Source organism: Dendropsophus ebraccatus, chromosome 3 (assembly GCF_027789765.1).
Source record: "Dendropsophus ebraccatus isolate aDenEbr1 chromosome 3, aDenEbr1.pat, whole genome shotgun sequence".
Taxonomy (NCBI): domain Eukaryota; kingdom Metazoa; phylum Chordata; class Amphibia; order Anura; family Hylidae; genus Dendropsophus; species Dendropsophus ebraccatus.
Window position 1 is genome coordinate 113,378,563 of NC_091456.1, and position 24,972 is coordinate 113,403,534.

The 24,972-nt window shown below is 45.2% G+C and overlaps 1 protein-coding gene across 9 annotated transcripts in view; it reads right to left on the bottom strand.

Annotated features, from left to right (window-relative positions):
- The window catches only part of LOC138785982 (phospholipid-transporting ATPase IK-like), a 344,961-nt gene that overhangs the window by 30,667 nt on the left and 289,322 nt on the right, over window positions 1–24,972 (bottom strand). For 7 of the 9 annotated variants that reach the window (XM_069962531.1, XM_069962533.1, XM_069962532.1 and 4 more), the window contains one exon: window positions 18,427–18,510. In XM_069962531.1, the coding sequence (XP_069818632.1) occupies window positions 18,427–18,510 (84 nt within the window). Of the gene's footprint in view, window positions 1–31; window positions 607–1,189; window positions 1,344–1,438; window positions 1,581–8,866; window positions 9,499–18,426; window positions 18,511–24,972 lie in introns of those variants that run through there. The other 2 variants (XM_069962534.1, XM_069962535.1) reach the window with 2 other exon arrangements.

Consider the following 24,972-nt stretch of genomic DNA (forward strand, 5'->3'; position numbering starts at 1 on the left):
GTAAAAAATAAGATTTCGGGAAACAACAAGATATGTCGCAATGGATTTATTACATGTCAAAAAATAAAACATTCACATGATAGTGTGTGTGGGTGGATGTGGGCGAGGGTGTGTGGAGACTACTTTGGACCATGTTGACAGAAGTTAGAATAGTGTGCAGAGGCAATAGTGTGGGCAATATGTGAAGGACACAGCCAGCCTGACTGTATTCTGGCACCACAAAAATAAAAGGGACATCCCAATCCCCCCAAGCTGTTATTGTCATCCCTAGCTAATGTGATGCCAGACCTTCTAAACAGTGTGTTATTGATGTGGTCCTGGTGCACACAAATGTTAGGAAATTATTAATGCTAGTAAGGCGCGGTTGGCACTAAGGCCCTACAGTGTAGCAGACAAGGGGTGGTGTTGGTGTAGCTGAGGAGAGGGAGTGCGGAACAAACACAAATGTTGTTGGACGGTCAAGGCACATGTCACTCTCTCTCGCCAGGCTCCACAGGACCCTCTTGACATCTTGGTGGTGGAGTCCTGGCCAACCCCTCTGCCAGATTAGGTTCTTCATTCTCTTCATCCGATGAGGCCTCTGCTGGTTGCTGAACTACTTGTGGTCTGAGGAGAAAACAACACTGGTCACTATCTAAGATGGCACTTTTGTTTAAGGACATATTTAGCCAGATAACTAAAATGGAGGCATCCAATGCAGGATTACACTCTGCCTGCTTTCACACTATTTTCTATGTACGAGGTGCCACACTAGAACTTTTTACAATATATTCACACACTGTTGACCCAAAATGTGGGTCTTCACAAGGCCACCCGAGTGGAACATTAGTTTACTCTATGGACACATTGCGTACATTGTTTAAACATTATGAAGACAGTCCACGCTATTGGCATAACTGCCATTTCATGTTCTGGATTAGATCCTGGAGGGATCAAAAGCTGTTCCCAAAGCGGTTAGGCCAGGCTGCATTTGTTAGTTATCTGGTGTCCAGCAGGGGGCGCCTCATCTTCCCGAAATCGAGATTACTCTAAAGTGTTCACTAAATATACTGCTCCCCCTGCTGGAGCCTCGATGTATACAATCTATATAAATCTAACACATGTCTATGTCTGCACACATAAGACACTGAGCTACTTCCGTCATCATCTGCTCCTACCATGGACACATGCAATTAACACACACACTTACCTGCGGCGTCTGGGGGAATTCAAAATGAAACGCAGCATTGGGGCAAAACGCAAAGCGGCCAGTTCTTCTTGGGCGGCCCCACGCCTGATCAGCTGCCGTCGCTGCCTGATGAATCGGTCCCTCACACTGGACCACCTGGTCTCCACATAGTTAGCTTCAAGCAAAAGCATCCACACATTAGGAATATATCAGCGTCAGGTGACCATAACACTCGAGTTAATGGTTTGCCACAGTGGCTAAACAACTTACCAATTATCCATTGCTGTAATCTAGTATGCTGGTCCCAATCTGGGTATACAATCCGGGCAACCTCCCTCCATGCGGCACTCCGTGTTAGCCGGCTTCTGTACCCAGGCGCAGGGCCGTCCCATAGCACTGGCCGAGCATGGACCTGAAAATCCAAAATAATTACAGTAACGTCTTAGAAATTATTAGTCAATAAGGTCATAGCTACTACACCCATGTCACATGCTACACGCCATGTTTGATTGTAAATAGTACGTCACTTATGTGGGTGGGGTCTCCAGCTTCACCTGCAGCCAACTCCCTCCCTCCATGATGTTTGCTGGCGCCACATATCATATACACAGTACACTACTACTCACATCATGTCCTCATAGTATTTGCCCTAAATATATGTGCTTACTACTAGGGAATGGAAGGCCACAATCCGGCGCGGGGGTCTGGGATCGGATAGCGACACGGGGGGACACGCCTCCTCTCTGTAGTCTCGCCACCTCAGCACTGGGCGTAGCGGGGGTGGGGGGGGTTAACTATTGCGTGTCGTGTGCTCGGCGAATTGCTATGTGACACCATGTAACGATGCTCAGCTTACCCATTTCTGTCCGGCATTGTCACGTCGTAAGCCGCTGCACTACAAGTGCCATAATGGTCGGCCACGCCTCTTTGAACGTGGCTGCTGCGGATTGTGTGTGCTTCCGACGTTACAACGCCTGACAAAGTACAAAGCAGAGCAGCGCTAAAAGCCAAAATACTCATTAGCCGAGCAGTGAACAGAATTAGCACAGCACACCAAACACTCCGGCTAAACAACAACCCCGCTACGCACACTGATGACGTGCATGTACTACAGAGAGGGGGCGTGTCCACGCTGTGTCGCTAGCCTATAGCATCATCAGCCTGCGCCGGATCTTGTGCGTGATTTGCGTACTATTTAAGCGACCTCCTTATGATGACACTATCAGCACATTATATGGTAGGATTTCTACTATGTATGTGCCGCCAACAACCATCATGGAGGGAGGAGGGAGGAGGGAGGAGGGAGGAGGGAGGAGGGAGAAGGGAGAAGGGAGAGAGTTCGCTGCACGGCCATCTCGCTAAGAGCAATCCTAAGTCACGCCCTGTTTGCCCAACAACATGTGCTATTACAAGGACAATTCCTCGACCAGCCATTACTTACAAATCTCGCCTAAAATACGATGTGCGTTACATGGTCCGAAAGAGCTAACACATTCACAGATTTGGAGGAGACACACACATCTGAAAAGACTCATGCAGTCATTGCTGGATTTCAAGCGCCCCCTGATGGCAAACACATAGGAATTACACACAATCGTACTTACATAAACTACTCGGAGCGATGTATCGTGCCACTAAATGACTATAGACAATCGTACACATAAAATAAATATTATCTAGCATCTATTGATCATTACATAATCGATTTGTTTTCACTAAATTATTTACCACTTAAACAGGATGCAATTACAGATGTGACTTTTGGACATCACAAAAAGCGATATAAAAGACAAGACTTGTAAATTACATGTATGTAAATGTGACTCACACAACAAATGACAGTCATACATTAAGTCACGGCCACACAACTATCTTCTCCGAGTCCAAAGGACGATCGAAATCTTTCTATCGATGATCTTATCTATGTATAAAGCACTCCCAACAGCTCCAGAAAATACTTACTTCACTGATCAGCTGGCCGACGGCTATAACAGACCGATCAGGATACATCTCGGGCTCCATGAATCACTCCGGCTTTGTTGTCCAAATCACTTCTTCTTCCAGCGACGGTTTTCAAAGTGCAGATTCTTACAATGCAGACACATCCTAAATAACCTTGGCTTCTACCCATAGGAACTCAAAATGATACATTTGTTATCTCCATCCAGTCACGGACACGGCCTAGGTGAAGCCTGGACACAAACAGTTGTTACATTCATCCCTGTATTTTGAGTTATATTTAAAAATATACAAGGACAATTACAAAATAAGACCGTGAGAAATGTGTGGCAAACAATATTTCTCTCATGGCTAAGCTTCAAATAAATAATTCCTTTCTTCTATCATCCTATGTCAAGGCCAAATGGCAATCCTGCTCTCATCACACAGGTGCAACTAGCCACAGTGCAGGGTGGCACTCAGATACATGCACTAACAATGCTATATAACATTTGGCCACTTCTCCAAGAAATGGACCACAAACACAACATTCCTTTCCCTTCCGGCCCAAAAGGCACCTGCAAAGGTCCAGGACACATGTCCACTCTCTGACAAGGCCGAGAGCACACCTGTACCAACGATACCTCATACCCAGCCCTCAGGCCAGGCACTCACTGGTCGTCAGTTAACTGCAAACTAAGGTGTAATCTCCAGAAGGAGAAAACTGGTGCTCAGCCATGAAATGACCACAGAACAACACGTTTGTTATTCCTAGATTCATTCCTTACACCCCTTTGTTTGCACCATGTCGTACCTGCTTGCCGCTTGGGCCCCACGATTTCTGTGATCCATTCTATATTGGAGCTACCGAACCGGTGGATCAGCCCAGCCACTATCTCCATATGTGAGCGAACACACTCATTTACATATGCAAATAACCAGCCCTTGGCGGCAAAGGCCACTGTTGACTAGAAATCAACGTTAGTTTTCACTTTGGTTACTGACAGGGTTACGAAATTTTGAATTACCATATGAAATAGAGGCTTTGTATTCAGACTGATAAAGTGTTGCCATCTGTATACATGGCTAAAATAGGCATGTCGCATTAATGCAAATCATTACGCGAAACAAAGTGCACAACCAGCTAAGCTTTTTCTGGGAGAGGTGAAAAAATGAGAGATTATATAAATACACAAGGAATTGTATTCAAAAACATTCTCAGACTTGCCAAGCAATATGATGTCACAATAGTAAAGTCAAAGTTAGATTAGGACAGAGGGGGAAGGGCGCATGAAGCTGCAGCTTACTGCAGACAGATCATTGCATTCTGCTGCAGGCTCCCAAAGGCCGATCTCGTGGGCCAGTCTAGGAGCAGACTATCAGATATTCATCCAGCACACACTGAGTCAATGATTAGCGTAGTGACACAACATGTTAATAAAAGCCTGAGACTTGGGGGAAATGTTACATATATATCGTCAACACATCCATTAACTGCACTATGTGCAAAGGCCAAACCAATACAAACATAATAATGGTTAATTTTTAGCTTTTTAAACTGAAAACATGTGAATAGATCCTTGATGTATCCTTGGCAAGGCTTTAGGCCTCTCCATGTGTGAAAATGTGGATTTTATTCTAGGATACAGTACATTGTGTAAGCGCGCGGTACTTTAGTAACCTTGAGCCAAATCACTACATTACACCTCCCAATCGAGAGAGAACAACGCAGATGTGTGTGGAAGAATGTCAACTATTCGACTTACACACACACACAATGTAGCATTGTTTTCTCCAGGCCAAATGTAGTTTGGATTTTATTGTTGATCATTAAAATACTTATAATGTTGAATTAAATATTATATCTAAAATAATTTTACACCAAACTCTGCATGTTCTGTATGAAATATCACATTAAACCCATTATTGTGTATAAAGGTTAACAAAAAGGATACATTTCACAAATCAACCTTCTGTGCAAGATGCTGAGTCAAACATAGGCAACAAAAGTCAGTAATGGATGTAAAAACCGGACACATCAGACACTTGCATTTAGGAACTCATCTATTTGTATGACAGTCCTTTTTTTTCCTTATTGACGTTTAAATGTAGTGACATATTGGTTCTGCTAACAAGGGCCCCTACACACAAGAACCATTCGCCCTGGAGATAGCTAAAGGAAAGACATTATGATTTTACTTTTTTCTATAGATTCTTTTAAATGAGGATCTTAGCAAACTGTTTTTTCAAACAGAGTGTACCATGTCACCCCGGTAAGGTGTCCTCAGGGACATGGACCCTACTCTACCCTAACACAAAATGACCTCTCTGGGCCTGAAAAAGGAGACCACTTGCCATAAACCAAAAAAAAAAAAAATAAAAAAAAAAAAAATAAAAATATAAAAATTAAACCAAAAAAATATAATAATATTATGATGTATTGCCTCATACATCACATAGTAGAAATCATAAACGTCGTGGGTAACGAGATGTCCGAGAGCGCCGTCCACGCCGTGGCTGGCGCCTAGGAACGGCCCTAGTACCCTCAGATGGAGGGGGCATGGCACCAGGTGGCTCTCGGGACAATGCTGGGGGGACAAGGGGGGAGAGAGGTGGGGGCACAGGTGGGGGCGCAGTGGTCTCGGGGAAAAGAAAGCCCTCCGGCGGGATATGTGGCCTCCGTGAGTGTAACCCATACACAGATTGTAGGAGGACGCCCACATAGCAAGGGTCGGGGAAAGTATCGGGGTCAATCTGCTCGTGACACGACAGCAGCACTTCTGTAACCATCCGCGCACTACGTGCCAGATTAGTAGGGAGATTCCGTAAACGGACTCCCAGATAGTAGCAGAAGAAATCATTCTGATCATCTCCTCCATCAAACCGCCTGACAAAGTTGACGACAGATTGATCCAACTCACTCAGTGCTGAATGAGCTTCTTCTTGCTCCCGACGCCTCCTGGTGGTGGTAGTAGTGGGCCTCGTGAGTGGCTGACGTGGCCGAGCTGCCAGGGGCACACCACTAGGACCTGCACCAGATGTTGATGGTGCTGCAGCCTCCTCCTCTTCGTGCATGGAAGTCGAGCCAGAAGGTCCTGGCATCGGCTCCGTGCCCTCAGAAAGAGTAGGACTGCCAGGCTCCTGTGATGGCGGTGGCGTGGCACAATCCCCCTCCTGCTGTGATGCTGCAACATCAGAACCAGCAGCATCCTGTCCTCCCGGTGGGTCTGCGAAATTGCCACTGGTTCTGTGGAGAGACAGAAAGGTTAGCTAATATGGACACATTCATAAAGGTACTTCATATATCGAATGTTTAAGTTTTGATAACATACAGTATGTCGAAATGTGTGTTTTGGTAACACGAAGACATTATGTAGTACTATGCGCATCCTATGTTAGGACATACAACTATTTATATTAACTCATTCACATTAGTGTTTTCTAATAAACTTAAACAAAAAAACATTAGCCAAAAATGTTCCCCGTTCTGAGTGTGGAAACAATGCTCTCATCTTCAGGGCATGTTGTGGGCATGGAACCATTCTGGTGACAACACAACAACAAGTGTTTTTTAATGTGGCCCAGCAGGGAGAGGAGCCTGAGTTAGTCATGTGACCAGATACACAAGCGGCCAGTAAGAGGCCTGTGTACCTGTCATAGATCCCCGCAGGCCACACTGAGACAGTGACAGAGCAGCAGGCCGCCCAGCATTGAGTATAAAGGAAGTGAATAGTGTGGGCCGGAGAACAGCTCTCGGACTGCTTAGTACTGTAGGACACTAAATATAAAACATTATCCGCTGCATAGAAACAGCCATTTCATTCACCATGCTTACTGGCTCTGCCACCTACAGCACACGCTAAACAACTGAGGGAGTGACCGTGATCTGCAAAAATCACGAGATGTTGTTCTAGCGCCATGACAGAAACTAACATATTTTAGAGAAATGACAGGATGTTGAAGCACGAGTCAGAGTGGTGTGTAAGCATTTGTTTGAGTGTGAGCAAAGGGGACTATTGTGATTGGTCAGGATACATTAACCCTCTCTGGACAGTCACATACACCAGCATGAAGGCTAACAAACATGACACAACTAGGGCCTTATAAAGAATGGCAATAGTGTATGTAGTCAAATTATCGGGATACATTAAAGATAATTGTCTGCACATTCCTATAAAACATATACATAAAGAGGCAGATTGGTGAAATCGGATGAGATTATCTGCTAGTGAGTATGGACCAGGTTCTGCTGAACAACCAAAGGCAGAATTAAAATTCATTACTCCCATATAACATTTTATCTCATGTATTACATATTGTACACTATATGATACTATATACATTATGGAATAAGAAAAATATACTTACTGCCGTTGACTGCGGCTCGGGATAAAATCCAACAAAGGCGCATAGCGCATGGAGATCGGCTCCCCACCCCTCTCCTCCGTGCGTATCGCCCGTTGGTACTGGTCCCTGACACTAGACCAGCGTGTCTCCACTGCTCGGACTGACAAAAGCAAAGATTTATTAGAAATAGATAGATTTTAATAATTGATAGATATTTCGAGGTCTTGGTAGAAATATCGGACATTGTTCTCACAATTTTATGTCATACATTATTTGACAACACGACATACCCATCCGCAGCTGCTCGCTGTCCGTCACATCGCCCCACTGTGGGACTACCACAGCCGCTATCGTCTCCCACGTCTCGCGACGCAGGACGCGGTCGTGGTAGCCACGCACAGTCAAGTCCCACAAATGGGGACGGGACCGCACCTGAAAAATTATATAGAAAGACAGAAATCACTAGACATCTCCATCTGACTTCACCTCTCTGTGTGTCTACATCGATTAGAATAAGAACATGTTTTCCATTATGACATTACATAGAGTGGTGTTGGGATTCCAACAGACCACCTGTGTAATCTAAGGAACACAGCCTAATAACCACTGAGCCAAGACTCACTAAACCAAGGAATGCCAGAACTCTTTGAACACACTTCTGAAAACATACCAAGATTGGTGTCTAATGATTGAATTTAGGAAAGGCTTTGTATCTTAACTAGCACTAATTAGTAGGCCACAAGACCAGATCAATGCCAGCTTTGCATTCACACCTGATGAAAGAGAAAATCAACATTGTTTCGAAAATACATGAACACATGTGCAAACGAGTGAAGCTAACTATTTCACTGCTGCGGTGTTTGTTCTGGTGTGTGTGTGGTGTTTTGTTATCTTAGTGTGTGGATAAAACATGTCACAACGACTATGGTTAGAGATCTCGACATTTTGTAATAACTATGGTCAACATTTATGTATTAAACAGTCGCTGATATAGAGTGACAAATATATTTTAATAATTAAATACATGTAAGGTTAGGTATAGCATTAGGTCGAACATTCGAGGAGGAGCACACAATAACATGAAACTACGTGCAAAAACGAGCTACATGAAAAACGCATCCAAAACGCAACCTTGCTCGACTCGATTTGCAAAAGATTCCACAAACATTACTTGACTATACTGTGTACGGTGTAGTGCGCACGCTTACTCAGATTCACATGCACTATATCACACAAAAAACGCATCAAAAACGCAACCTTGCTCGACTCGATTTGCAAAAGATTCCACAAACATTACTTGACTATACTGTGTACGGTGTAGTGCGCACGCTTACTCAGATTCACATGCACTATATCACACAAAAAACGCATCCAAAACGCACTATACTGATTTGTGCAGAAAAATTGTCTACATTTGTACACATGTCACTGTTATTAAATACAATTGATACATGTAAGAAATCAAACAACCCTACACTCAATAGGGATACTAAATTCGACATATGTAAGTAGTGGTTTTATATGGGAACTGCACTAGAAATTAATACTATAGCAGATAAGGAAACACATGACGATACTTTGTGGTTTTTTGCAGGCCACATTCCCACGCCCGTGTCGCATGACTAAAACGATTATATTTAAGACCACTAACAGTGTTGACATTCATATGTGTGTTACATGTGGCTTAGGTGCGTTTTGGTTGGCCGAGACGACCATGTGCATTTCTAAGTCCAAGTAAAACATTTTAACACATCACATAAATATATTAACAGAGATATGTATTTGGGTTCGCATACATTACATATTATTAGACATATATTTACATAGATATATAGATAGAGAGAGGGATAAATAGATACACAGAAAGAGACTACACATCCTATTTTCCAAGTAAAACCATTCTAGAAAGATGAGTGTAATTCTTCGATCAAACTTACCTCTGCGATCAGGCGTGGAACATCAATGTCCCGCTGCCAGGAACCACGTCGCCCACGACCAGCACCACCATGCTCCGCTCGCCGTGCCATCGCTCCAGATCGGGACACCTAAAAGGATGGTCACCTATTGAAGCCCATTCACTTGGGCCTTTTAAACTGAAGGGGCGTTACGCATTGATGAATTATTCTAATGAGAATCCAGATTGATCCGGCAGTAATCAGAGGTTCCGCCAGGCCCGAATGTTACTTCCTACGGTCGACTTGGACCATTTCGGCCCGGAAATAATGGTCTTGCTCATTTTTTACGGACCCGGATACAATCAGGCCAGAAACTCATACGGAGTGTGCACTGTGCAGCCGCATATCCTATACTTCCCAGCATACACACGAAACATCAAATATACGGCCGCACTATTACATCCGTACATACGGACGCACTATTACTACGTGTGAATCGAGCCTAAAATAGCATAACTTTCTTTTCACATCCTTAACGACTACAGGTCAGGAACAATGCGTCCCTTGACTGTGTGATGGTGGTGGCCATTTTGTGGTTCTCCCCACTTCCTCCTACAGTGGTTCCTGCATTTCTTAGTAAAAATGTATGGACAGTAATGCAGTGTATACAGTTGTGCCTCTGACCACATACTTGGCCAGCCTAAGGACCTTCAGCAGGCCTCTTTTTGCCATGGAAACCCTTTGGCACCTGGCGTTCATGTTGCTGGGCTGCCGATGGGGTGTCCAGAGATCTGTTACATGGTATGGTCAGTCAGAGCGATTCTAGATTTTCGACTGCCTGACCGAAACCTGAAATGGTGACCTCCTAGTGCCCACATTGCCCCATCAACCCCCCCCCCACACACAAAGACACACAAAACTCCCCAGAAGTATATCAGCAGGCAGCTTGACCATCACCCCCACTGCATGCTGGATGGGTCCTTCCCCCGTCCAAAGTCACCTGGGCAACAGGCACTTCACATTTCTCCCTACCAGCCAACACAACTTTTGCTATCTGTCCTGGGATGAAGTGATGAAGGCACCAGAGTCTATAAAACCTGCAGCTGGCTGTCCATCCACCTGTGCTGGAATCACATGATTTTTTTAATTTTTTCAGTAACAGACCAATTAATCTGCATCACCCAGCTACTGAATCCACCCTGGAGCATTCCACCCTATTTTTCTGACTGACTGCAGATATGTGGTGGGCTGCTGGTGAATAGGTAACCCAGTGGATGATCTCTTAGCCATCGGACAAACTTCCTGCAGATGTCCTGGGCAGCTCCGAGAACCAGGAGGCACGGTTTTAGGTGACCTGTGAGGAGGCTGTAGAAGTCGGGATGACACCTCCCTCACCTTCTCTGGTGCTGTAGTAGTACATGCAGGGCTGCATATCTGTTTTCCACATACCTATTTGCAAGACAGGCAGTTTCTTCCAAAGTCTGGGGTTCACCCACTATCTATCACCCACTGTTTAACTCCTCTAGGTCTTTCCATAAACTGCTCCTTCAGGAAAAGCTGACAATGTCCCTAGAAATTCTGCGCCCCACAGCCCTGAGTCCTCTGGTCTAGAGCATGGGTTTCCAAACTACGGCCCCCCCAGCTGTTGCAATACTACATTTCCCACGATGCCTGATCCCATAGCCAAATCCATAGCTTTAGCTGTGGTTTTGCAACAGCTAGAGGGCCGCAGTTTGGAGACCCATGGTCTGGAGCATGGAAAAGCTTGTTGATAAGTCTTGTTTTCTTTTTAGCAAATTCCGGAAGCGCTGCCTATAAGACTCAGGTGTGATGGTGCAACGGGATAACAAAGCCTGCTTAACTCCCTCATAGTCCAGATACAGTTTTTCTGAAGGGGCACGGAATATAGAATTTGCTTTTGAGAGTTTCCCAGCTAACAAACATGTTCAGTGCTTATCGGCTTTATTGTGGGACTTACATGTGGTGTCCCACCACGGGTGTTACTAGTAGCTACACTGTTCTTAAAAGCCTGTACTTTTTGGTGATGTAGTAGTGTTAAAGTTTTGCCACAAGTTGTCGCTATTGTAAGTGTATGTACTTAGTTGTTGCACAACTGTAGTATTGCAAGGGTTATTGTTTGTATCTCACATGGATCTGTAGACCAACGAGCGTGTTCTCTTCTTCTATCCTATCATTTCTCTCTTTACTTCTTACATATGCACTCTTTAACCATTCACAGCACACCTTATAGGGGCTGTAGATTGGAAGTCACATGGGTAGAGGGAGTGTGAGGTCAAAACACGGCACAAGTATTCTCCCTCTCTCTTCTCAAGTATTCTTCTATTTCTTTCTCCAACATCCCGTCAGAGCACAGTACTACTTGGGTTGGGACTCTCATGACAGCCTCCTCTCTGCTATTCTGATTCTTTTATATACTTCTCAGCACACAGCTCAGTCTACATGACTGTACTACTTCCTATCCGCTTACTACAGATCTGGATTCTGAACTATTAAGTGTCTTATTAAAGGAGAAGTCCGGTGAAAAATTTTATGAGAGTATTGTTTTGCCCCTTCACAAGTTATACAAATCCCCAATATACACTTATTACGGGAAATGCACATAAAGTGCTTTTTTTCCCTGCACTTACTACTGCATCAAGGCTTCACTTCCTGGATAAAATGGTGATGTCACGACCAGACTCCCAGAGCTGTGCAGGCTGTGGCTGCTGGAGAGGATGATGGCAGGGGGATGCTCAGTGTCCCTCCAGTGCCCTGTGTCCCTCAGTGTCCCCCTGCCATCATCCTCTCCAGCAGCCACAGCCCGCACAGCTCTGGGAGTCGGGTTGTGACATCACCATGTTATCCAGGAAGTGAAGCCTTGAGTCAGTAGTAACTGCAGGGAAAAAACACTTTATGTGCATTTCCCGTAATAAGTGTCTATTGGTGATTTTTATAACTTTTGGGGGCAATAGATTACTTTAAGAAAAATTTTTGCTGGACTTCTCCTTTAAGAATAAATATCAATGCAAAGCTGTATGACCTGCGGCATACAAGTATCTCCAAAGTAAAATGGATTTTATTTATGATAAAGAGACTCTGTGATTCCTCATCAAGAACCAACACAGCACACATGCATTCCTTGGGTCATCGCCCCTTTCTGTGGGAGGCAGTGCCAATAGTCCCATTGGGTCACTACTCCACTCCGGACCACCGTGACAACAGCCCAAGGGACCCTATAACAACCTGGCAGGTCACTGTCCACAGGGAGACAAGGTACAACCGGCCCTTTAAACTAAAAGCAGGTGTGCCACTATACCTAAGTGCCCAACCAGCACTGGCGTCACAAAATAATATCACTGGGCCCGGCTGTACCTCGTGAGTAGCGTCACTTTCTACCATCTGGCAAGTGACCAGCCGTCCCACCTCCAAACCGGCGGTGGGCACCACAGAATTGGCGTCACTAACAGGATTCAAACCTTGTTGTTCCCTATAACTGCTATCCTGAAGAACTGTGTATGGTTTGTGGTTCACTGTGCAAAGATTGACAAGAACTGTGTGCTCCTTATTGCAGAAGCAAGTTGCAAAGTGTTAACCAACAAAACGCGCCAAAGTTTCAACGACGCCCCCTGGTGGAACACAGTTGTACAGCATCGTTTCTGGGAGGACCCCTGATGGTGAGACATCTCCTTGTCTGTACTTCCCGCGTGGCCATGATGGAGAAGGCCAACGCCCGAGTCTATGGGACGGGCAGAGAGTAAAGCAAGATCGTGGGGGCGAGTGGCAGAATCCGTGAAATGTTATCTGTGCAGATTGTGTAGTGTCAACGCACCCTTAGTTAGCAGGGGATAGGGTAGGTCCCAGGGGCGGACACAGACTACAAAGGGCCCCTGTGTTTGGGCCCCCATAACCTATTTGTTTCTCCAGCTTTCTGCCTTTATAAAGGCGCACATATATGTACGCTCAGGTATCCAGTAGGTTTTTCGGGAGGGCCCCACAGCACAGCACAGATGCCAGGGCCAACTAAGAGACTGTGCTGCAGTCTGTACAGGCCCCAGTGTGGGACCGGGGTACCTGTGGCCCACTAATAGAACTGATCATGGGGGGCACCCAAATAAAGAACCCGTCAGAAGCGACATGCAGACCTTGTCCCATCATGTACTGATGTTTCTGTGAACACAACTCCCGGAATAACAATAACCACAACTCTCAGAATGCCTTACGCTTATGAAGCTCTCAGAAAATGCTAGGAGACGTAGTTTCCGAGAGGATAACCCCTTGAGTTGTCAGCTTATTTGTCCTTCAAATCCCAGCATATCCTTAGGACTTCAGACTGCAGTATGTGCTGGGAGTTGTAGTGTTTGCTGCTGTTGTACTTGTGGGGTCTTGGGTGCATTGTACACTGGATGCTTTGTGGGGGATCAGAATATATAGTTCATAGTGTGACCCCAGAACAGCACTAATAGGGGATAGAACCAATGGGCCCTTAATCACTGTTGGGGCACAGGTGGGATACATGTACTATATGTGGCTGCTTATGGGGGAAATGAAAGAGAAAAACAACCATGCTGCAGGGGGGAGGGGGCACAGTTATTTGCAAAAAAAGGCATAAACTTATAATGAAACATCAGCATCAGAGGGTGGGGGGCTCTGTGCTTTCTCTTACACAGTCCACCCTCTATCTTAAAACTTCCAGCAGCCTGAAAGACACACTGACAATAATCACTCACTGTCAGAGCTGCCGCTGTTCTCCTATTCACAGTCCTGTCCCTGGCAGCTATAACCCTGCAGGATCCCTTCATTCCCTGTCACCACATGCTCTCTGTCCTCTCCTCCTCACACAAAGTATGTCAGACAGTGGAGTACAGGAGGGGGTGTCAGCAGCAGCGTGCAGGAGGAGAGGTGGAGAGAGGAGAACCAGCCCCGGCCGGGCACAGAATCCAGTAACTGAGTGTGCCCCACAGGTGCAGGGGGCCCGCACTTCCCGGTAGCTGATACCACCTGGGGGACTTACTACAGACATGTGCCAGCCTGGTGGGCCCCTCTATTGGCCTGGGCCCCTGTGTAGCTGAACAGGCTGCACAAGTGATATGTCCGCCTATGGTTGGCCATATTACCAGGTACAGATAACACCTCTGGAGAGATCTCTGTGACACAAAGCATTTTTTCTTCATTTTTACAATTCCAATAATGCATTAATGTCTGTCAGTCTACAATACAATCACCTTCCAAGCTGAGGCATTGTTTTGCACAAGGCAGCATACTGTAAACACATATCATTCTTCCCTAAATGTCCCAAGAGGGATATTTATGTATATGACAGGGAGATAGTGATGTAAACTGCAGGGGTTGGTCCAGACGAGCATGCTTTTACTTTAGGCAGATCAAGTCAGACTATTCTGTGATGTGCTCGGCTAGTGATGGTGTATGTCACTGTGGTGTACTCCCGGAGGTGTTATATCGGAGGAGCGCACGATCACCTGCTAGGTGTTGTGAAGCCACTTCTGTGGTGGATGGCCGAGATACAGACGGATCTTGGGATGTTGTCACATGACACCAGTGCCTGGTGAGCACACAAATGTGATGGCACGCCTGCTTTTATTTGACAAGGCCGGTTGTACCCTTTTTTCCCTGTGGTCAGTGTCCTGCTGGGTTGCTACTGGATCCCTTGGGTTAGAGAGTTCATGGATGGCCAGAGTGGTGTAGTGACCCTCCTGGATAGTAGGGCTTGCCACCCACAGAAAGGGGAGATTGTCCCAAGGTTGCACTGTGTGCTGTGTCGGTAGTTTCCACGAATAATCACAGTCTCCGGTTATAGTTAAGTTGGTTTACTATTTGTAAATGTGCAGCAGGTAATACAGGTTTAACAGTATAAGGTTCCTTTAGATAGAGTCTCTGAAACATGCTTGACAAAGTTCCAATAAACACTTGACAATAGAATGACTAGATCTGTAGTTGAAGTGCAGTGTAGGAGACAGTCGTGTTGGTTAAGTTGTATTGAGTGATACAAGAGATAGAGTAGCAGAGAGGAGGATGCCGAGAGAGTCACAACCCATGTAGTACTGTGCTCTGCCGGGATGTAGTAGGATGAGGTGTAATACTTAGAAGAAGAATCAGAAGAATAAGAAGAACACCTGTGCCCATGTATTGACCTTTGACTTTAGTCTTCACACCACCTTATGCCCACTAGACTTGGCTGAACCTTCCTAATGGGTGACACAGGCCCCAGACCTTGTTACCTGGGATGAGCGGAATGCTGAGGGTTCCCTGCTGACACCCGTGCTGCGAGTTCCTAGGCTTACTGCAACTTTGTCCGGATCAGTTCCTAGCTCTTTGGCTCTATTGTGGATACTGTCCTGCTCTGTGACTCTCCTAGTCCAGGGCGTGGGTTGCCTCTGGCTAGTCCTCTCCTAAGGGAAGTTTAACACTGCATAGTGTTTTGGAAAGTAACTAGTGAAGGATTTGGTAGCAGTGTACTGTCTTGCATCATTTCCATGCGGGGTACTAGCTAAGACTGGCTCGAGGTATGGGGACATGGCAGAGGGTGGGGGCCCAAATAGGACTACTGTGGAGAGCTATCTAGCATGTGTCCTTCCTCCACAACATCTAGAACGAAAGACCAAGCTCCTCCTCCACCCATGTGACTTATTCCTCCCCAGCATTGTGAGTGGGTGAAAGAGTGCAATAGAAGAAGAAAGAAGGAGATGATAGGAAAGAGGAAAGCTAGACTCCTACTGGTGTATATATTTTTTTTTTTATAATTAGGATATCATTGTTATATACTTTGCATACTTTATCCCCCCTAAGTGGGGCTATTTTGCTCTGTATAAACTGAAAACTTTAGAATAAAAATCTTTGACACTAAAAGAATTTAAGCTATTTAAAGCTATTTTTTAACAAGTGCTGGCGAAGGAGAGAGTAAAAAAAATACATCACTGGTGGCCACATAACGCTGTTTGGGTCCCCAGCCACTTCCTGGTCAGAGCTTGCAGCCTGGTCATGATGTGTGAGGTCCACTCAGCCAGACAGCGGTTGTAGCGGGGTCTTGTCTCGGCTGCTGACTGAGCAGGCTGACTGACATGTCATGACCCGGCTCCCGACTCAGACCCAGGGACTGGAACGGTGGTTAACGGCCACCAGTACTTGAGTAGGGGAGGTAAGAGCATGGACTTCTTTAAATACACTCACCGGCCACTTTATTAGGTACACCATGCTAGTAATGGGTTGGACCCCCTTTTGCCTTCAGAACTGCCTCAATTCTTCGTGGCATAGATTCAACAAGGTGCTGGAAGCATTCCTCAGTGATTTTGGTCCATATTGACATGATGGCATCACACAGTTGCCGCAGATTTATCGGCTGCACATCCATGATGCGAATCTCCCGTTCCACCACATCCCAAAGATGCTCTATTGGATTGAGATCTGGTGACTGTGGAGGCCATTTGAGTACAGTGAACTCATTGTCATGTTCAAGAAACCAATCTGAGATGATTCTAGCTTTATGACATGGCGCATTATCCTGCTGAAAGTAGCCATCAGATGTTGGGTACATTGTGGTCATAAAGGGATGGACATGGTCAGCAACAATACTCAGGTAGGCTGTGGCATTGCAACGATGCTCAATTGGTACCAAGGGGCCCAAAGAGTGCAAAGAAAATATTCCCCACACCATGACACCACGACCACCAGCCTGAACCGTTGATACAAGGCAGGATGGATCCATACTTTCATGTTGTTGACGCCAAATTCTGACCCTACCATCCGAATGTTGCAGCAGAAATCGAGACTCATCAGACCAGGCAACGTTTTTCCAATCTTCTACTGTCCAATTTTGATGAGCTTGTGCAAATTGTAGCCTCAGTTTCCTGTTCTTAGCTGAAAAGAGTGGCACCCGGTCTGGTCTTCTGCTGCTGTAGCCCATCTGCCTCAAAGTTCGATGTACTGTGCGTTCAGAGATGCTCTTCTGCCTACCTTGGTTGTAACGGTTGGCTATTTGAGTCACTGTTGCCTTTCTATCAGCTCGAACCAGTCTGCCCATTCTCCTCTGACCTCTGGCATCAACAAGGCATTTCCGCCAACAGAACTGCCGCTCACTGGATGTTTTTTCTTTTTCGGACCATTCTCTGTAAACCCTAGAGATGGTTGTGCGTGAAAATCCCAGTAGATCAGCAGTTTCTGAAATACTCAGACCAGCCCTTCTGGCACCAACAACCAAGCCACGTTCAAAGGCACTCAAATCACCTTTCTTCCCCATACTGATGCTCGGTTTGAACTGCAGGAGATTGTCTTGACCATGTCTACATGCCTAAATGCACTGAGTTGCCGCCATGTGATTGGCTGATTAGAAATTAAGTGGTAACGTGCAGTTGGACAGGTGTACCTAATAAAGTGGCCGGTGAGTGTATATTTTTCTGATACCAGATACCAGGTATTTAAAAAAAAAAAAAAAAAAAAAAAATTAAATTGCACCACCAGGAGTTTAGGATTTTTATAGGGGTAGCTTCATACAAATAAGATCTGCAGCAGATTTCACTCTGCGAGTTCTGCAGCTAAATCTGCTGCGATCCTGTGTCTGTAATTTTCTATGGGTTTACATACTCAACTGATTTTTCATTCCACCGTATGTAAAGCTCCTTCCCACTTAACCCTGCCCTGCCTGGGTAATACATTACCTGGCTGCTCTTCTGCTTGCTGTTCAGGCTCCCAGCTCCCTGACGTCCCTCTCAGCCAATCACTGGCAGTGGCGGGGCAGTGCGTTAGTTGGCTGAGCAGGGCACCAGTAGCTGGAAGCCTGAGCAGCAAGCAGGAGCGCAGCCTGGCAATGTATTACCTGGGCAGGGTCGAGTTAAGTGGGACAGAGCTTTACATACTTGTGGCAGAATGAAAAATCCGCTGCGAGAATGTAAACCCAGAGCAAATGACAGTACTTGGAATCACAGCGGATTCCACTGCGGAACTTGCAGCGGGAAATCCCATTGCAATATGGTACGTGTGAAGCTACCCTAAAACATAAATTTACTAACAACTGTTGTATGGCCACAGATAGAATCACTAACAATGTTATTAATATTCAGCACGTACCTTGTCTACCATTCCCAAGTAAAGAGCTGGAAATAGGGTGTACAGCATAGCATTCATCACCAAGAACAATGTGTCACTTGCCTGCTATTAATTAAAAAAAGAAGAAATCAAGGAAAATAGTATACTTTGCTACAAAATATATATTTAACCAAGATCTAACTGACTACTGGTACTTTGGTCAATATTTTATATTTGCCTTTGTCTTGAAAGACAACTCTCATTCTCTCCTGACTATACTTTGGTGTACTTAAGTATTGTTCAGCCCACCCACTTGCTCAGATGCTGATTAGAGATGAGAGAACCTCGAGCATGCTCGAGTCTATCCGACCCCGAGCATTCGGCATTTGATTAGCGGTGGCTGCTGAAGTTGGATAAAGCCCTAAGGCTATTTGGAAAACATGGATATAGTCATTGGCTGTATACATGTTTTCCAGACAACCTTAGAGCTTTATCTAACTTTAGCAGCCACTGCTAATCAAATGCCGAACGCTCGGATTCGGATGGACTCGAGCATGCTCCAGGTTCGCTCATCTCTAATGCTCATGAGTTCTGACTCCATATTCCAGCAGGTGGGTGGAACAGTGATCACTCCCAGCTGTCCTAACAAGGTAATTTGCATAATTTAATAGTATAGAATTTCACCAAAACCACTGAATTTACAAGCTTCAGAAGACAGGAGTCAATAAGAAATGCTGCATTTAAACAGAGCGATAATTCGCCCAATCGAACGATTAACGATTTCGAAGTAACAATGTGTTTTTTATAATGATCAGCATTTAGACGGAACGATATATCGTTTAGAAAATTCGTTATTGCGATCGTTTTAAGATCGCTTAAGCCTATCTCACACACAGGGTAAATCGGTGAAAGACTGTTTAAACGAAGATTATCGCTCAAATGCGATTGTTATTGCGAAAATTCGAAACCTGGTGTCAGAAATTTGCAATTGACTTCTAATAAAAAATCTCAAGTCTTCCTGTACTTATCAACTGCTGTATGCCATAAACCTAGGCATAGATATGTTGGACATACAGCAGCTGATAAGTACTGGAAGACTCGAGATTTTTTAATAGAGCTAAACTACAAATCTCTGGCACTTTGTGACACCAGTTGTAATTGAAAGAAAAAAGTCACTGGAGTTGCTCTTTAATGCTAATATACTCACATGGAGTTACTATTATTATTATTTTTTTATTTATAAAGCGCCCTTAATTCCAGAGCGCTATACAATAGATAGGGGTAACAAGCAGGATCAATACAAGATCAGAACACATTACATGAAGGCAAAAGACAGGCTGGTACATGGGGGAAGAGCATTCTGCCCGCGAGGGTACAGGGAGAGAAACAGGAGGTAAAGTGCAGCCAGTCAAGTGTGATGCAGAATTATTATAGGCTGCAGCCTAGTTTGAAGAGATGAATTTCAGGTTACTTTTGAAGGACTTGATGGTGGGTGAGAGCCGGATGTGTCAGGGTAGCGAGCTCCAGAGTATGGGGGAGGCTCGGGCAAAGTCTTGGGGGTGGTTGTGTGAGCTACGAACAAGGGGGGAGTGCAGAAGGAGGTCACTTGAGGAGCGAAGGTTGCGGGATATCAGGTCAGAGATGTACGGCGGGGACAGGTTGTGGATGGCCTTGTACGTTATGGTCAACAACTTAAAGGGAATATGTTGGGCAATGGGGAGCCAGTGGAGGGATTGGCAGAGGGGAGAGGCAGAGGCAAAGCGAGGGGAAAGGTTGATTAGTCGGGCAGCAGAGTTAAGGATAGACTGAAGGGGAGCAAGGGAGTTAGATGGAAGGCCAGAGAGAAGGATGTTACAGTAGTCCAAGAAAATATTGAGAGCACGTACCAGCAGTTTGGTGGAGTTAGGGGTGAGAAAAGAGCGGATTCTGGAAATGTTTTTGTGGTGAAGGCAGCAGGAGATGGTCAGGACCTAAATGTATAATTTAAAGGACAGGGCAGAGTCAAAAGTGACCCCAAGACAGCGGACTTGGGGAACAGGGGACAGAGTGCACCCATTGATAGTGATTGGCAGTTTAGAAGGGGTTGGAGTGAGATGGGGGAAAGATGATAAGTTCTGTTTTGTCCATGTTGAGTTTTAGAAAGCGGGAGGAGAAGAAGGAGCATATGGCCGATAGAAATCCTGGATAGCAAAGAGGTGACATCCGGACCAGAGAGGTAGATCTGAGTGTCATTGGCGTAGAGATGGTACCTGAAGCCGTGGGATTCTATGATATTTCCTAGGCCAGAAGTATAGATGGAGAAGAGAAGAGGCCCGAGTACAGAGCCTTGGGAAACACCAACAGTAAGGGGACGAGAAGAGGAGGTGGTGTGGAAGTGCGAGTTGGATGAAAAGTGGGAGGATAGTTCATGGTAGACATGTTGTTCCAGAAGTTTTGAGGCAAAGGGGAGAAGTGAGATGGGGCGATAGCTGGATAAGGAGGTAGGGTCAAGGGATGGCTTTTTAAGGATGGGTGTGATGGTTGCATATTTGTATCGAGATGGAAAGACGCCAGAAGTTAGTGATAGATTGAAGAGATGGGTTAGTGCTGGGACAAGTGCTAAGGAGAGGTTGGGGATAAGGTGGGATGGGATTGGGTCAAGCGGGCAGGTGGTGAGGTGTGATATGGAGAGTAGTTTGTAGAGACGTTCTTCAGTAATGGTGGAGAGGTGAGTTAGAGATGACGAGCACTGGACAGGCATAAGGGGGAGCTGAGGGGACTGTAAGGAGAAGGTTACTCTGATGTCATCCATTTTCTGTTTGAAGAATGTGGCAAAGTCCTCAGCAGAGATGAGAGAAGTGGGGGGTGGCAGTGGGGGGCGGAGAAGAGAGTTGAAGCTGTTAAACAGTTGCCTAGGGTTGTGAGATAAGGAAGATATGAGGGAAGAAAATTAGTCCTGTTTAGCAGAGGTGAGGGCAAAGTTGAAGTCAAGGAGTGCTGGCTTGTATGTCTGGAAGTCTTCCTTGGAGTGGGTTTTCTTCCAGTGCTGCTTAGCAGCTCTGGGCACTCGCCTTAGTTGTTTGGTTAGGTCAGTGTGCCAGGGCTGTCTGTTGATGCGTCGTGTTTTCTTTTTCGTGAGAGGGGCGACAGAGTCAAAGGCTGAGGTTGTTGTGGAATTATAGAAGGTTGCAACTGTGTCAGTGTCGCTGAGAGAGTGTATGGTGTAGAGTGGCAGAAGGGAGTCAGAGAGTGTTTGAATGTTAAGGTTTCTGAGGTTCCTGCGAGGGTGGGCGAGGTTCTGCACTGGGGGGGCAGATGAGAAGATTAGAGAAGAGAATGGGGCAGAGGTGGGAAAAGATAAGGTTGAGTGTGTGACCCTTTTTGTGAGTGGCCATAGAGGACCACTGTGGGAGGCCAAAGGAGGAGGCTAGGGATAGGAGTGTAGACACGGCTGATTTGGACGTGTCAATGGGGATGTTGAAGTCACCCATGATGATGGTGGGAATATCCGTTGAGAGGAAATGCAATAGCCAAGGGTTAAATTGGTCAAGGAAGGTGGTTGCGGAGCCTGGTGGTTGGTAGATGACGCCTACTTGGAGGTTAGAGGGGGAATAGATATGGATAGAGTGTACTTCAAAAGGGTTGAGTGTGAGGGCAGGGAGAGGAGGGGTTGGGGTAAAGGACCAGTTGTCCATTAGCAGCAGGCCAACCCTGCCACCCTGTTTATTGCCAGGGTGAGGGGTGTGCGTAAACTGGAGCCCACCGTAGGAAAGTACAGCAGGGGAAGCAGTGTTAGTAGGGGACAGCCATGTTTCAGTTATGCCTAAGAAGAAGAAGTTGTGGTAAAGAAAGAGATTGTGTATGAATTGAGGTTTATTGCAGACAGAGGGTGCTTCCAGACTGCAGCACAGAAAGGCACAGGGGGAGGGGGTCAGGACAGATGCGTATGGTGTTAGAGGGTTGGTATGATCTAGAGGAAGGTGGACGAAAGGAGGGCAGTGGGGTAGATGAGATCAGGTGGGGAGGGCCAGGGTTGGGTGAAATGTCTCCAGCAGTTAGAAGTAGCAGAGACAGAGACAGAAGGTGTGAGTAGGTGAGAGGGCGCAGACATTGAGAGCATTAAGAGGTAAAAGTTTTAGTGTATGGAAAGAGGATAACAGGAGGGGTCAGATTAGAGGGAAAAAGAGCTGAAGAAATAAAGAGGTAGTTACTTGGTGTGGGGAGTGGAGGGTTAAAGGGGTTATTCAGCGCTACAAAAACATGGCCACTTTCTTCCAGAGACAGCCTCACTCTTGTCTCCAGCTTGGGCAGGGTTTTGCTGCTCAGTTCCATTGAAGTGAATGGAGCTTAATTGCAAACCGCACCTGAACTGGAGACAAGAGTCGTGTTGTCTCTGAAAGAAAGTGGCCGTGTTTTTGTAGCACTAGATAACCCCTTTAAAGCAAAGTTTGAGGATAATGGAAGCAAAGGTAAAAAAGCCAAAATAAACATTGTGAGCAAAGAAAGGGATCAGAGATGAGAATATGGTGGAGTGTTACCTTTGGTTTAGGGCCCTTTTACACAGAAAGATTATCTGACAGATTATCTGGCAAAGATTTGAAACCAAAACCAGGAACAGACTATAAACAGAAATGATTTCATACATGAAAGCCTGAGATTTCTCCTCTTTTCAAATCCAGTCCTGGCTTTGGCTTAAAATTTTTGGCAGATAATCTGTCAGATAATCTTTCTGTGTAAAAGGGCCCTTACATTCTGGTATTAATTCTTCTTTCACACTTAAATGGCTCACTTAGGATGGACTCACAAATGACCAGGGTCACATATGACCCAAAGCCCAGAATATATATGGATTTAGCAATTACTAGGACCAGGTGTGAAACATGGGGTGGGTGGGGACTGGAGTTGAGTGAAGACAGGGGAAACAGATAAACAATGCTAATGAAAACAAACTATTACAGCTCAGTGCTTAGAAGGTGCAATAAATGCCAATACAGATGAGAGGAAAGACAGACATACCAAATTTAAACACATATATTCAGGGATCAATGAATGAGATGGTGAGGGTAGTAGTGGGGGTCCAGTGATGGAGAGGCACAAATATTATTGTGGATAGATGACTAGGGATTTATAGTTGCGGTCTTGGGGTTCATGTCATACCAGTACAACCCCTGGCCCATTTTTGGTTTTTAAATGTTTTGAATTTGGGACAGCCATATGAATTTGTATGTACCATATTTGTTTTCATGGACTCCTTATGGACACAGTGGATTTTGGTCCTCTTATCCACTTAGCACAGCTTAGGGTAAGTACTGTGAAGGGTTAATTCTGCACTTGTGATTTCTAATATTTGCCACTGTAATGTAACCAATCTTTGAGCTGGGTACCTCACATTACACCCTCCTCTCATTCCTAGTCTATTCCAGGCTATAGTTTAGGGCATTCTAGGGGATTCCTTCCCAATTCTAGAGAGTGTTTAAAAGGTGAGGTATGCCAGTCTAATGGGTGTTTAGTTAGTGTATTTGTATGTGAGAGACCCAGGAGAGTGTTCCTGCTGTAGCTTATTGCAGTTCCTGGCCTGGAGGCCAGGTTCCTTGCCTGGGACTTTATGCCAAGAGCCTATTTTCTGAGTACTCCTAGACCCTCCTTCATCCTACCTAGAAGCCAGAGAGGGGCAACTACCACCAAAGGGGACTAAAGCTTTTCTATATCTGGGGTGACCACATTCTCTAAGTATCTTGTCAGGAAGTCCTTCTGCAGAGTGGACTACCCAATGTATGACTACCCAATGTGACGTACCCTACTGATTTTTGCTTGGCCTTTGATATTCTGTACTGCACCATTAACCCCTTCAAGACAGCCTATTTGGGCCTTAATGACAAGGCTCATTTTTCAAAATCTGACCTGCCTCACTTTATGCACTTATAGCTCAGTGATGCTTTAACGTATGCTAGCGATTCTGAGATAGTTTTTTCGTAACATATGGTACTTTATGTTAGTGGCAAAATTTGGTCACTGTCTTGTGTGTTTTTTGTGAAAAATCTCAAAATATCATGAAAAATTTGCACTTTACAAACTTTGAAATTCTTTGCTTCATAAATTAGTTACTAAGTCACATTTTCAATATGTCTTCTTTATTCTGGCGTCATTTCATAAACATATTTTACATTTTTAGGGTGTTACAAGGCTTAGAAATGTATCAGCAAATTATCAAATTTTCATGAAATTTCCAAAACTGATTTATTTAGGGACCAGCTCTTTTTTTAAGTGGATTTAGGAGCCTTGTATACTGGAAACCCCCATACGTGGCCCTATTTTAGAAACTACACACCCTAAAGAATTAATCTAGGGGTATAATGACCAATTTGACTCTACAGGGGCTGGAGGAAAGTATTCACAATTAGGCCGTAAAAATGCAAAATAGAAATTTTCCAATAATATATTTGTTTACATTAAATTATCTCATTTTCACAAGCAAGATGAGAGAAAACAAAACCCAAAATCTGTAATGCAGGTTCTTCTGAGTAGAATGGTACCCCATATGTGTGCATAAACCACAATATAGGCACACAGCCGGGCTCAGAAGGGAAGGAGCGCTAATTAGCATTTCCA